Source organism: Motacilla alba, chromosome 3 (genome assembly GCF_015832195.1).
Source record: "Motacilla alba alba isolate MOTALB_02 chromosome 3, Motacilla_alba_V1.0_pri, whole genome shotgun sequence".
In the NCBI taxonomy this organism is placed as follows: domain Eukaryota; kingdom Metazoa; phylum Chordata; class Aves; order Passeriformes; family Motacillidae; genus Motacilla; species Motacilla alba.
The window spans coordinates 57,781,120-57,794,466 of record NC_052018.1 but is presented as its reverse complement, the minus strand read 5'-3'; the positions used below and the strand labels follow the sequence as shown (position 1 = coordinate 57,794,466).

Here is a 13,347-nt window from a genome sequence, read left to right as displayed (position 1 = left end):
GATTTCACATGAATCCTAAGAAAGAAAAAACTTTTACTTTATGCAGTTACTGAGCTTCTTAAGAGTGCAAAAAGCACTCTTAAGAACTACAGTGAAAACTTGGTTATACCTTAAGATTTGCAACACCTACAATATTCACAGTTGGGTGAAAAAATGGCACTAGGTCCAGAGCTCGTTGGACCTGAGCACAGTTCCACTGGAAGCATTCAAGAAGCTCCAGCACCGCTATATCCATTAGCTAAGGCTATGAGCTATGACTTCAGCACGATAAAATCCCCGTGCTTAACTCACAGTGAAGATCTAACGCACTCGAAGCAATGAAACAATAAATGGCCGAAGTCCCATAAGACTTGAAGGAGCACATGCCGCCAAAAAAGGCAGTTTTATTTCCACTTCTTGGTGCTGGGAAGACACAAGCAACCAAGAATGGACAACTGGAGTTTGTTAAGGCAGTCAGCAGTTGCTGTAATGAAATCCTCACGGCCAAAACCAGAACTGTGGGGTATTTTGGTATTGTTTGATTTTGCTTTTAAGTGTTTGCACTTGTCTGGATGAAGCTAAAAAATGCCTGTTAGTACTGCAATCTCTAGCAATTTCTGAGCCATCAGGCAGTTGCCTGCCAATAATACAAATGCTAAAAGCATTTGACAAGGGAACAAAAGGCACAAGCAATGATATGCAGATGGGTTTTGGAAGTAATGGCCAGAAAGTCTACCAGACAAGCCCTTTCAGTTGGCCAATTTGAATGAGAACACAATTTTTTCCTGGACTTCTTATTATCAGTTGCACCATCTCTGTTTTGCATCCCAGCAGGAGCAGTCCCAGCGTCCCAGCTATAAGCAAGCAATGCAGCAGAAATATCTACCAGCTCCAAACTGTTTTATCTGTAAACACCCTGAAGGCCTCCCACTTTCCCTTCACTGCATAGGCACTCTGCTGACTTACTCACAACTTCTTGCCCACCAGGACCCCAGATCATTTTTATTAAGCTGTTTTCTAGTTGACCAGATTCAGCCGGCACATGGGGTTATTCTGCTCCAGAAGCAGGATTTTGCACTTGCCCTTATCCCATTCTCTCTCTCCTTCAATTCAACTCAATCCAGGCTATCTGTAGCAATAACAACATTCCATAAACCTCACTGCAATGGGGCAAAAATGCATCCTACTTTTGTTGTAGTGGTGCCAACACTAAGGTCTCTCAGTGCTTACAAAAGACCAATTACTAGATAAATTACAGCTTTCTCAAACTCAGCTGAACCAAGAGATCTGGTGAAACAGCAGCACTTAGCTGGTATCATCACTCTAATTTACTATAAAATCCCTTATGTCACAACAGTGCCAAACAAATTACTGAATTAATGAGAGGGTGGTCCTGTTAATCCTAAATCCATGTGTTAGACCTATTACATTGAGTGCTTGGTGCTGACAATGCTGAGTTCAGGACAAAGTATAAAACATGATAGGCTCTGGCTTTTTGGTTTCTTTGGAGTTTTTTCATGTTTGGTTTTTTTTTTATTTTTGGTTTTTTGTTGGTTTTTTTTTAATACAAAAAGGCAAACACACCTGTAAAGAGATTATTCAACTTCAGACAACTACATGATCTCTCTTCCTCCAGAAAAAACACAGAGATAGCATTAGTATTTTAACACATTTGGGCTCTACAGATTCAAGATGTATGTAGATTCTCTGGTGAAGTCTGCAGTGAACTAGCATCATCTGTAGCCCAAATAATTTAATTTCTTGTTGTCCTACTCATTACAGCCATTCCTCTTCTCCCTGACTGGCTCTCTGTGTTTCCAACAATGAAGGTGACCTTCCTCCCTGTATTTCTGCTGCATCTAACAACTTCCCATAATCCATATTTTTGGCTTCAGTATTGCCCAACAGAATCAAGATGTCCTATCAATGTCCAGAAAATTCAAAGTATTACAGAGAAAATGGGATTTGAATCTTAAGGCTAGACTTTGGGCCATTCAATTTAAAAAGAAAATTTAAGGTATAATTGTGGGTTTCAGAAAAATTTCTCAGAAAAACAATATGGGCATATTTTGTATGTTAATGTTATTGCCTTTTTTAAGAATGCAGCCAAGTTTTACTGTCTAGTTGTTTTTAAGCTGACAAGGCACTACCAGTACCACTTGATCACCTACATTAACAGATCCAAGTAAAACAGAGAACCCTTGTGATAGCTGACCAAAAAAAGTAAATCCTAAAAAACGAACTTGATACACAGCTCCACCAGCTCAGATACACTTATTGAAGAAAATGACACCTTTGTCTTGATTTTTTAGAAATGCAAATCAGAGGCATATCCCTATCAATTGCTAAGAGAAATTCCTTCCCTTTCCATAGACTTGCTGAGTTTTCTTGGTTAACATTACACAAGCTGTCAGGATTAGGTCTCAAAAGCTAATAAATGAATCTTATTTCTCCCAGAGCACTCTACAACTGGTGCTGCAGACTTACCTTGGAAACAAAACAATCTGCTATAGCCACGGGATCATTTTCACAGTTTTCCAAATCTTGCAGAAGTTCACTAAAACAAAGAACAGGACAAGGTAAGACAATTACGGCACACCTTGGAATACACACAATTGTATATTCAGAACCAGACACTGCTGTGCTATTCATGGCAGCACTTAATGATGCAGGGAGTCCTACAAAGGGAAGAAGAGCATCTTTGATTCCCCTTTCCCCCCTGCCAGTTACTGGGTTTTTTTATTTGCAGGCAGAGGAGAACTATAAAGAAATAGTATTCCCACTATTTCAAAATTCAAGTCATCAAGTTGACCATGGATTGGTTGTTCTGCTAAGCAAAGCTGAGCCCCTTCCTTCAGGTAGATGTCTCATCCTAGAAACATTTAAGGCAAGGTTGGATGGGGCTCTGAGGAACCTGATCTAATTGAAGATGTCTCTGCTTATTGCAAGGAGGCTGGGCTAGATGACCTTTACAGGTGCCTTCCAACCCAAACTATTCCATGACTCTGTGACTGACAGCTCTTTAACAATAATCACAGTGGCACAGTCAGACAGTTGTGTAGCTTGTATAGCAACTAACATGATATAAAACTAATTAACTAACTAAGAAAATTTAAAAGCCAGTGAAGCACGTGCACTGTCCTATAAAGACTTTTTAGTGTTTTACAAGCTTTACTTGACCAAGGGAGATAATGGACTGCTCTGAAAAATAGGGGTGAGAACTGGGGATGTATTTCTCATACATGAAGAATGTTATGAAGCTCAGTCAGCAAAATTAGTCTACTTTTAGTGTGTTTCTTCATTGAAGATAAAATGGTTAGCCTGGAAAAAGTTTTCTCTAAGGGAATATATATGCATATATGTTCTACATGTATAAAAACAACACATGAGAAGATTTTATAATTTTTACATGCCAAAGAGAAAATTAATTCATTTGAACAGGAGCAGAGCAATAACAGAACCTGTTTGCTGTTGAATTAAACTCAGTTCTTGAAACTAAATTCAGTGAAAGAGTGAGTTCACATAAAAGAAGAAAACCTCAAAGGTTATCTCCTTGGTCCAAAGAGTTTTCAGTCTTACTGAACGACATACTCAGAGAAGAAACTGAGTTTTCTGCCAAATTGTTCTCTAAAAGAATTTTCTTCTCCTCCTCCTCACCCTCTTCCTCTGACCCTACCCCAACCCCCCCCCATACACACACACACACTCCCACAGATGATTTTCCATTTAGGACTACTTTTCTCCCAATTCACAGCTGGTTCTCTCAACAAGTTTTGCCTAAGAGTTCCTATGCCTGTATCTAGGGATCTACCCTCTTCCCCTGTAAGCAGACACAATTTCCCTCTGCATGTACAAAAAAGAGTAAATCAGAAGAATTTCCTGACTTGTTCTTTGCTTATCTAATTACTGGAGGAAGACAAGGGAGAAATCAACATGCAGCCACAAGGAAGAAAGACCTTAGGTTCAGCAGTCACTAAGTCATTTTGTACAGTGACAATTTAACCTCTACACCTCAATTTCTCTCTTCATCAAAATGGGAATAAACATATGACCCTTTCTTGATACTCATGAAGATCATATACATCAGCAAAAGAAGCAAGTTGTAGTAATGACCATAGCCACCAGTTATTCTGACTGACTGTGTCCCACACACGAGTTTTGGAAATAACATCAAACATGCCAAACAGGCTCAGAGGATTCCTGCTGTCTGGCAGTCAGACTCCTGATGGCCTAAAGTATGTAGCACCTGCACTGTCATTTTATTCCTACTGGTCCCCGATGAAACCGCATCATTTCTCCTTCATGATAGAGAAGAGGAACACTTAAAGATTGTATATATTCATGCAATTGAATCCATGTGTATGTGTTAAATACACTAGTGGTTTGTGTCTTCAGCACAAGCCCAGAGTGTAAGGGCTGTTTTTGAAAGAGTTTGTTACCTATACTGCACTCTGCTCTGTCTCATCTGGATGGTAAGAACAGGATTGGTAAGAGCTGTCTGCCACTGTAAAAACAGCAAAACTGTCATGCTCAGGCATTCTGAAAATCTTAAATAAATTCCTATAATACCAAGCTGATGTGAAAAAGTAGGGCTATTATTATAGGCTATATTTAAATACCTGGCAGAAGGCAGAAAGAACAATAGAGAAAAGTGTTGGTCCTGTTCACCTGAATGTCCAGAGGTTTTCTCCTGGTCACAATTCTTGGCCTCTGTAACTGGCTTGTGCCAGCCAGCCAGGCAGGGAGCAGGAGAGAGCACTGCTGGAGGAGCTCCGTGCTCTTTCAGCTGGATCACTAACAAGATTCAGAGTGAAGCATGACACAGGAGCCAGGGCCAGTTAAGACCACACTGAGCCATAGAGCTTGGGTAACTGTGGGCTGGGAAAATCTGAAACTGTACGAACACCATCAGGAGCTAATGCTAACTCCTTTGGGATGAGAGGGAAGCATAAAGACTGACAATTTTGCATAGAGTGCATTCATTATCTTTTCAAATCAAATGAATGAAAGTCTTATTACAATGCCTTTTAGGATACTTTGATTTTTTTTGATGAAGCTTTATGATGGCTTCTCCTCAGAAGAAGCCAGACCTTACCACATGAAACTCAGAAAGAAATGGTTTTTCAAGGAGAGATCATAATCATGCAGTAGCTAGCAGTTACCATGATCACCACCATTTTTGCCATTCAACACACCACTTAAAAATCTTAGGTAGTTTAGCTGAGAGAAATTCCCATTCACTGAAATAAAATTTCTCAGATCTGCAAGTCTGAAAAAAAAACCCTAGACTGAAACTTTTGATTATGGATTAACAGTCAAATTCAAAGTTGAGAAAAACAAGGTAATTCTAAATCCACAAAATCATGCTCACAAAAACCATCTGAAACTACTAACATAGAACTGCCAAGTGGACCTTTTTCTGAAGCTAAGGATAAATAAAAAAGGCCCTAGCGTATGTTTAGGACCCCAAAGCTACATGCCAAATGTCACACAGGAGTAAACGTAATCCTTGAAGCTACATTGAGATCTACAGTGAGTGTTCAGTTTTAAGAATTCACAATTTCCAAGCAGAACTTTATATCCGAAGGCCTGAAATACATTAGTAATTTACTAGATGCTTTGGACAACTTTCCAGTACATTTTAACCATTCTAACATACCTATCTCTAAAATTTCCCAAAACTACTTTTTTTTTTTTTTCATTTTAACTGCTGCTTTGTTTTTTTTTTTTTCAGAGCTCAGTAATTCTGTATAACAACTGATCATACTTGAAAGTAGTTTTAGTAGTTAATATTTGCAATGAAGCTGGCATAAATGCACCCTAGCTATCACATCTGTCATTTTTCTAGCTTTTGAAGGATCAGAAAATATAACGGCCAGGACTGTATTTTTCCACTCTGTGACCACTGGGAATCTGTAAGTTCACAATCATTGTCTCATGGCTCTAAAACAGTCCGTGAGCCTGTTTTAGCATGGTCCCACTATGTATTTTCCAGCTGTTAGACATTCAGCAAAGCCAGTTGTTGTAGCTGAAGCAGGACACAGCAGCTTTCTAGTTAAGCATATTTCCATTATCCTGCAGTAGCTATTTTAAGCTTCAGGAAAAGACTTTAGATTTCATCTTTGTCCATAAATTCTGAATAGATCCATTCTCACTCTTTCCTTTGACACTAAACAGCAATCCCAGCAGCTGAAGCCCTTAAAAGCAACTTCCCGTGATGATGGAAAAACATTGAAGATGATCTTTGACACAAGTGCTCCACTTCAGAATCCTCTTTTGATTCAATTAAATTATCTGTTGTTCTTCAAAGAGCACTGTAGTTCGGGAGATGTTTTGTTAACTCTAGCAAAGCTAAGAGACCTTTTACAGGAGTCTTGGTATATAAAATACGTGGGAACTTTACATCAATATATTTCCTGCGTTGGTTGAATAGTCAGGTTTTCCTTAAATGCTGACTAAGTTAATAATTTTTAGAGTAACAGAGGATTCAGACAGAAGTAGACATTCAGTAGCATGCTCCTCAAACTGCAGATACTGAGATCCCACACAATGTGGCACTAGCTACGCAAGCAAGACATTTTACTTCAGGCTCCCAATACACACTAGAATCCCATCTGCAGAGTTTTAGAGAAGGCTGGAAAGACACTGAACAAAAAGCTTCAATTAAGGAAAGCTACTTGAATACAGTTTTGAGAAATTAATTCAGGGAGCACCTAGTAGCACAAAACACCTCAAAAGCCAGATCTGGGTGATGTACATAGGTACACAAAGGGAGCTGATATAATAGGAATAAAACATCTCTTCATTAAGACAAGAATTTCTTTTACAGTGGTCTTGCATTAAGCTCAGTTAAAGCACAGAGCAGGTTAGGCTTACATTCATGTAAACACCCAGCATAAAAGCAAAGCAAGTACACGGACACCCTCTTGGTGCATCAAATAAGCAGCTAAAAAAATCTGGTGTCAGCAAATCAATTTTGCTTAGAATTAAAATTAGATAATTTCTTGATTTATAGATCTTGGCAGTTTAAAAGTGATAAAAGTGAATTTGGCTGGCTTGCTCCCTCTCGTTAACACAGGCTATTGTAATGTTTCCATTTAGCTAAAAATGAATTTACCTGTTGAAATGGTAGATATCCCGTATGTTTCCAAACAGGGCTGATCGCTCCTCTGTTCCCAGGGAGAGCTTGCTCTGATCAGTGATACAGTCGAGGTAATCCTACAAGACAAATGAGAGGGAGGTCTTCAGACATTTCCTCCTTTCCTAGATCAGTAAACAGAGCTATGTTTTATTGTACAAGACGAGTCTCTGAATATCAGTTTCACCTTATTATTACAATAAAGCCTTCAGCAGCCCCTCTGAGAACAGTCACTCTATTATGAATGGTAACAGTACTTATCTGTTCCCTGAAACCAAGAAAATAAGAAAAGGCTGAAAGCTAAGTTATACCTCTTAGACGGCACAGCCAATGTTTCTCTCGCTACTGATAAACAAATGTTTTCAAATTTCATTTACAGTGACAGTTAAATGATCATTTGGCTGGCTCAAAAACAAAAAAAAACCAAAAAAAAAACCCCAAAAAAACCCCCAAAAAAAAAGTAAGAGGTGAAGAATGTCATTTAATGCAGTCTTAGTAACAGAAAAGCTATATAATGAAGAACAGAAAGCACACAAGCAACAGAGGCTCAAAAAAGCAACCACTGAATAAATTACTTTAAAAAAAAATCATGGTTACCAAAGAATGCAGAGTATGTAGAAGACAGATCTCAATGCATCTATGTTAATGCAATTTACAAAGCATAAAGTTACATTGCAAAATACATTGCTATATACTCTAGCAAAAATTTCTTTTTGCCCTTACAAGACTGATAGACTCTCTCTCATCCAGAGACTTTATTTGAATATGAACATGACAGCTAGAAAAAGCTCAGATCAGCAGTGTTCTGGGAGAACAACTTTCCCACCTCTTCCCTCACTTTGATAAGAACTCAATGTCACCTTTTTTTTCTGTTGCTGCTACAGTATTAAAACTCTCTCATAAGGTCAAACAAATCCAGCAGGCTATTTAACTACAGCTCATGAAACAAGAAACCTGATGTGCTGCCACATTCATGAAGAAATTCTGCTGGAGTATGGAAATAAAAGTGAAAACAGCTGAAACAATGTGAAATAAAAATAAATAAAATCCTTTAGCCTGTGGCTAGACAATGTGGTGTGGCAACCTCCCAAAAGCAACGCAGCATTCCAGGGTGCTGCAGGAAAGGAACCCTGCAAAATGCCAAAAGACCATGAAAACTTCTAAGATGTAACTGTGTTCCAGAGTCATATAGAAAAAGGTATTATAGAACACATACACTGGCCAAGATTTATTCTGTGTAAATTCTGTGAAGACAAAGGGTTTGAATCAACCAAGGATCTGACTTTTGGTTTCTAGGTGTCCTCATAAGGAAGGTTAAGAATTACAGCATTTAAACCTCCATGCCCATATCCTTCTGTTCAGCTGAAGTAGTGTCAGCAAACTCAGAGGTGTAACCAAGATTCAGGTTTAGCTATCAGTATAATTTCCTGTCCCCTCTCCCTATCAATAATCCACACTCCATCATCACCTCCAGTTAAAGGTGGCTCTTATCAGCCCCAAAACTCAGGATTTTTTGATAGGGCAAAGCAAGTAAGTCTATTCCAATGTAACCTCAGGGTCTTTAAGAAGAGCAACAAGTAGCAATAGGCAGGCAAGTCCCTGGAGAGCCATGTCACCGCTCCTGTGACAGCATCCTAACTTACTCTACCTTCCCTCCTGGCTGGCAGCAGCCTCAGAGCCCACCTGACCTTGAAATATATTTATGCAGGAAGTCTTTGGAATCACATACACAGGCTCCCTGAACTTCAGCTTTTTATTTATACTCAGAAGCTGCGGAAGAGTAAAAAGGTTCAGGATGGTGAGGCAGACAGCACTGCAGCAAGCAGTACATTGGGTCAAAGGCAGAAGCAGATAATACATCAAGGTCTAGTCCAGTATTAGACAAATAACCTTTTCTGACCAGAGACACATCTTCATTATATAAAAGCAAAGACTAGAAAAGCTCCAGTGGAATTGTGAACCTCTGAAAACATTTTTAGCAGTGATGGGACACTGCAGCACCCTGAGGTGTTGGGCTGCAGAGGAATGGAAATCCCACATTAAGTAACTCCATACAGCGCATTTAATGAATAAAGAGGAGTTCTTTTCTAACTCATTTATCTCAACATAGCTGAAGCTTGGGTTTCTTTGAAATAACAAACAGTCCACAGTTATTCCCAGTATTGTAGACAGTATTATATGCATGACCTGGTTTCTGCTCCTTTTGTCCTCTTAGCCTGATCTTCCTCCACATATATCTACTCATCTCAGTCTTTTACCAATTATTAGTGAGAAAGAGGGAACCAGGTACCCTTCTAATGTTGCTGCCAAGCAGCAGCCTGCGAGTGCTTCGGCAGTTTTCCTGCACTCCTGTAACACATGCCAGTATCAGCCTACGTACACCACACACCTACAGTCTGTGCTCCCTTTTGGTAGAAGTTCCTTCAGACTGTGCTTCAGGCCCCCTTCTTCACTCAGCCTCAAATCAGAAACAAACCAGAAACAACTGGGTGGATGGATTTGTGCTTCCCTAGGGTAAGGCAAGATGGTTATTTGTTCAAAACACTTGGGATTTAGTTACCGTATACCTCACCTCATACTGCTAAGAAATAATAGTTTGGGGACTGCTGTCCTGGTTTAGCTTTCTACCTTTGTCAGTATTACTGACTTGAGACTACAGACATGTTTAAGTTGCTGTTATTGGTGTAAGCAGATACCTGCAGTAGACACACAGCAAACAGCTCCAAGTATTCAAGTTTTTGTGAAAAAGGTGGACCTTGGACAGTCCTAACACATTGGTGTCATGCAGATCAGGCCCTGCACAGCAGCACACTGCTTGCACTGGCTCAGCCAGTGGGACCTGTCTGATTGTACTGCTTTATAGGGCACGTGTGCTCTCATAAAGGCTTCATGAACTCATCCAGGAAACAGATGCAGTATTGGCATATAATGCCTTCTGCAAGGACAACACCAAAGGCAGATCAAAGCTACACAGACGTAGGGGTTTTCCTAATTATTTCTTAGCAAATGGTACTTTACCCCCATGGTAGTCACAGCCGTGTATCAACAGCTGTTATCATCTGGAGCCATAATGAAAGGTTTGGAGCTACAAGATAACAGGGCAGGCTGCAAATGTAATGACATGGTGCAGAAATCAATGAAATTTATCAGAACAGAGTATCAGCCTTATTCACTTTATTTGTTTCTTGTCAGCATCTATGAACCCCCTGTCGGCACCGAATGACTTGTTTATAACCTTTGCCTTTTATTGCTTCTCTGCAGTTATGGCATAAACATCTAGCTTACTTTATAGGAGAAAAAAACCCCTCACAAATGTCCATCTCCTTAGATTGATTTATGGACCATAGTTTGCTCTCATGGTATTGCACAATTTTCTCCTCCCTTTTCCTTGAAACTCTCCAAAAACTAGGAGAGTCTTGCCAGACTGCCCTGCCTTTCTTGCTGGGTTTGATGTTCTCCTCATTTGTCTTTCATCATGCCAAATCCATCAGAAGGAATGTATGCTAGAAGCTGCATACCCTAACTACCATCTCCTCCTCCACAATCACAAAAAAAACCCAAAAAAATCCCCAAAAAACTCTAGAGGAATAAAATTATGAGAACACTAACCTTAGAGGCTAAAAAATATGAATCAGAAATGAGAGAAAACTGTCAAGAAAAGCACAAAATGAGCAAAATGATTTTTACATATTGATTAATGTTTTCTATGGCCAAACTTTGGAAATCAAATGCAAATGAGTGGGACTCTTTTATCTAGCTACCCTGGTTCTCCTTTGAACACATATGCACACTTCACTTTAAAAACTTCATCTATTGTTGTTTAGACCATAGTATAAATCAGCCACTGCTGTGGTAATGTTAAAATTGCACATTAAAAGGGATAATAGTAATGCTAATATTAAAATAGTAATTCTAAAAAAACGGGTAAAAAATCACACTGCCTTGTAAAATGAGAATCAATTTTTATCCTGCTCTGCAAGAAACATATATACCATGTAAGTTCTTAGTAATCCCTTTACAGGGCAGGAGTGTGCATATAAAAATATCACAAAAGATAAGCAAAATTGTTAAAAGAGCACTGTAGTTGCACAGGTACACCTTTGCCAAGAGGCAGCCACACAAGGCACACAGGACTGAAAATCTGAATAAATGCAATACCAAAAAAAGAATCAAAAAAGGATTCTACCCACTAGGAAACTTTGCTTTCTAATGCCTAAACAAGCTGCAGGAGAAAGCAAAGCTGCCCTATGTCTCTGATTTCAGCAACACAGTCTAGGTTCAAGAGCTGAGGACTTACATCACAAAACCACAGTCTCTGACCTAAAAATATTTTAAACCAGGTATTTATTAAAACTTCAGTGGCTTCTAGTTGTGTTGCAGACAGAGGAGGGATAGATAATATTAAATCAAGCAGGACATGATCCAGGCAGGGACATAGCATCACTCAGACCCTCAGTTTTCTGATACTCCCTAGATCTGTGCTACTAGTAAAGCAGATTTTACTCCTAGGTACTACCCCATACTCATGGCCATATTTTTTCCCAACTCCTCTCTACACAACAACAATGTGTTTGGCCAAAATCAGATGGCTGTGCAGAAGAGGAACCACTGAAACAGCCCAGCAGCCTTAGCCACCTTAGCACCACTTCCACACCACTTGGAGGAAAAGGCTGCAGGCCAGAAGGAAAACATGCCACAGAATGGATCCTATTTGTAGCCTGCTAGCTCAAGCCATGCTGCCCACACTAGGCATACACTTGTAAACTAATAAAGTTGGGCAACAGATGTACATTAGACTAGACACTATAAAATGCTTCCCAGTGCTTATTCTGCTAATTTATAGGTAACTGTAATATGTACCAATTCACCTTTTGCCTGATTTTTTTTCCTGTTCTTTTTTCCCCATTATTTATTTTATTTATTTATTTATCCAGCATACATTGCAGCATACTCTGAATGCCTTGTGGTTCAAGGAATAGCATGCTGTCCACACAACAGGTGGCCAAGGATGATGAATTTCTGTGAGGGCAGCTCATTGCATCTCTTTTCAATTATTTAAAGCACTGCTTTGCTCTGCAAAGGCAAGGTACATTTGTATCTTAAGCATACTTTGCTATCTTGCTGTGGTTCCTTTGGCTATATAAGTCCAAGGGATTGAAACCTAAAAATGCTTGCACTGTCCACCCTACAGATTCACTACATGCAAACTTAGAAACCTAAATAAAAAAGAAAATTTCTGTGAGCATGTCTTTCTACTTTCTGCTTTTACTGATATTTGGTGGGGTTTTGTACACAGACATCTGAAGCTGGAAAAACCTCGCATAGACCAAAGCATGGACAGATCTGAAGTACCAGCCCCTACCTGGGGCGATGCCCACTAAGGCACAGCACAGTCCTGCCACAACAGCCTAAGCCAGAGTCCTTCTGAGGACAACACAGGCTTGGAGACACAGCCTCCTCTGCTCCCTTCGGCAGTGTGAGCAGAAAGCTCCTGTGCTTCCTCCTCACTTTTCCCATGTGCTTTATACCCCTTGGTACCTTGCATGCTAGACTGCCATTTGTCAGCAGCAGCAAAGCTCTTGCGGGAAACGGGCATGCCAGGGCTTGCAGGTGGGCTTTGGAGGGCATGTCACTACATGTCCAAGGATGTGCTTGGAGAGCACTAACTCTGCCATCAAGGGAAAAGGACATGGAGGAGACCTCCCAGGACTGACAGCCAGCCCCCCTCCAAACGGGAGCAGCCAAGATAACCTGATAATACACAGTCTGACACTAGATGCGGTTTGTGATTGATTTCTTTCCTCTCCGATCTCCCTGCAGAAGAGCTGAGTCTCTGAGCTGGCAGGAGGCCACCTCACCAGCACCAGTCCTCTCCCTGGGCGGATGGTGGAGGATCCATACCAAGCTCACCTGTGCTTCCAGCCAGCTTCCTGGGAAGTGCCAATTGCCACGTGCAGCTGGCTCACACGCAGCCCGCGGGTAGCGGCAATAAAGCGTGACACGGTAAGACGATACTCTGCTGACTGACTGCATGTGGGAAGGGCAAAGATTGATGGTGGGAGCACTCGTGAGAACATGGTATGAGGAAAGACTAAAAATAGAGAAAGCACATGTAAGTTTTATTTCCACTGTTTAACATTGCAGAGTAAGGCGGTCATGACAGAGATCTCCCTATGCTTCACAGATTAGGGGTTTGTAAATAAGTTAACAGTATTAACTTAAATTATTCC

At 40.2% G+C, this 13,347-nt stretch overlaps 1 protein-coding gene across 5 annotated transcripts in view; it reads right to left on the bottom strand.

Annotated features, from left to right (window-relative positions):
• The window catches only part of PLEKHG1 (pleckstrin homology and RhoGEF domain containing G1), a 126,545-nt gene that overhangs the window by 22,294 nt on the left and 90,904 nt on the right, over window positions 1–13,347 (bottom strand). For all 5 annotated transcript variants that reach the window (XM_038133597.1, XM_038133598.1, XM_038133602.1 and 2 more), the window contains 2 exons: window positions 7,097–7,197; window positions 2,467–2,536 (listed from right to left, as the gene is read on the bottom strand). In XM_038133597.1, the coding sequence (XP_037989525.1) occupies window positions 2,467–2,536; window positions 7,097–7,197 (171 nt within the window). The remainder of the gene's footprint in view (window positions 1–2,466; window positions 2,537–7,096; window positions 7,198–13,347) is intronic.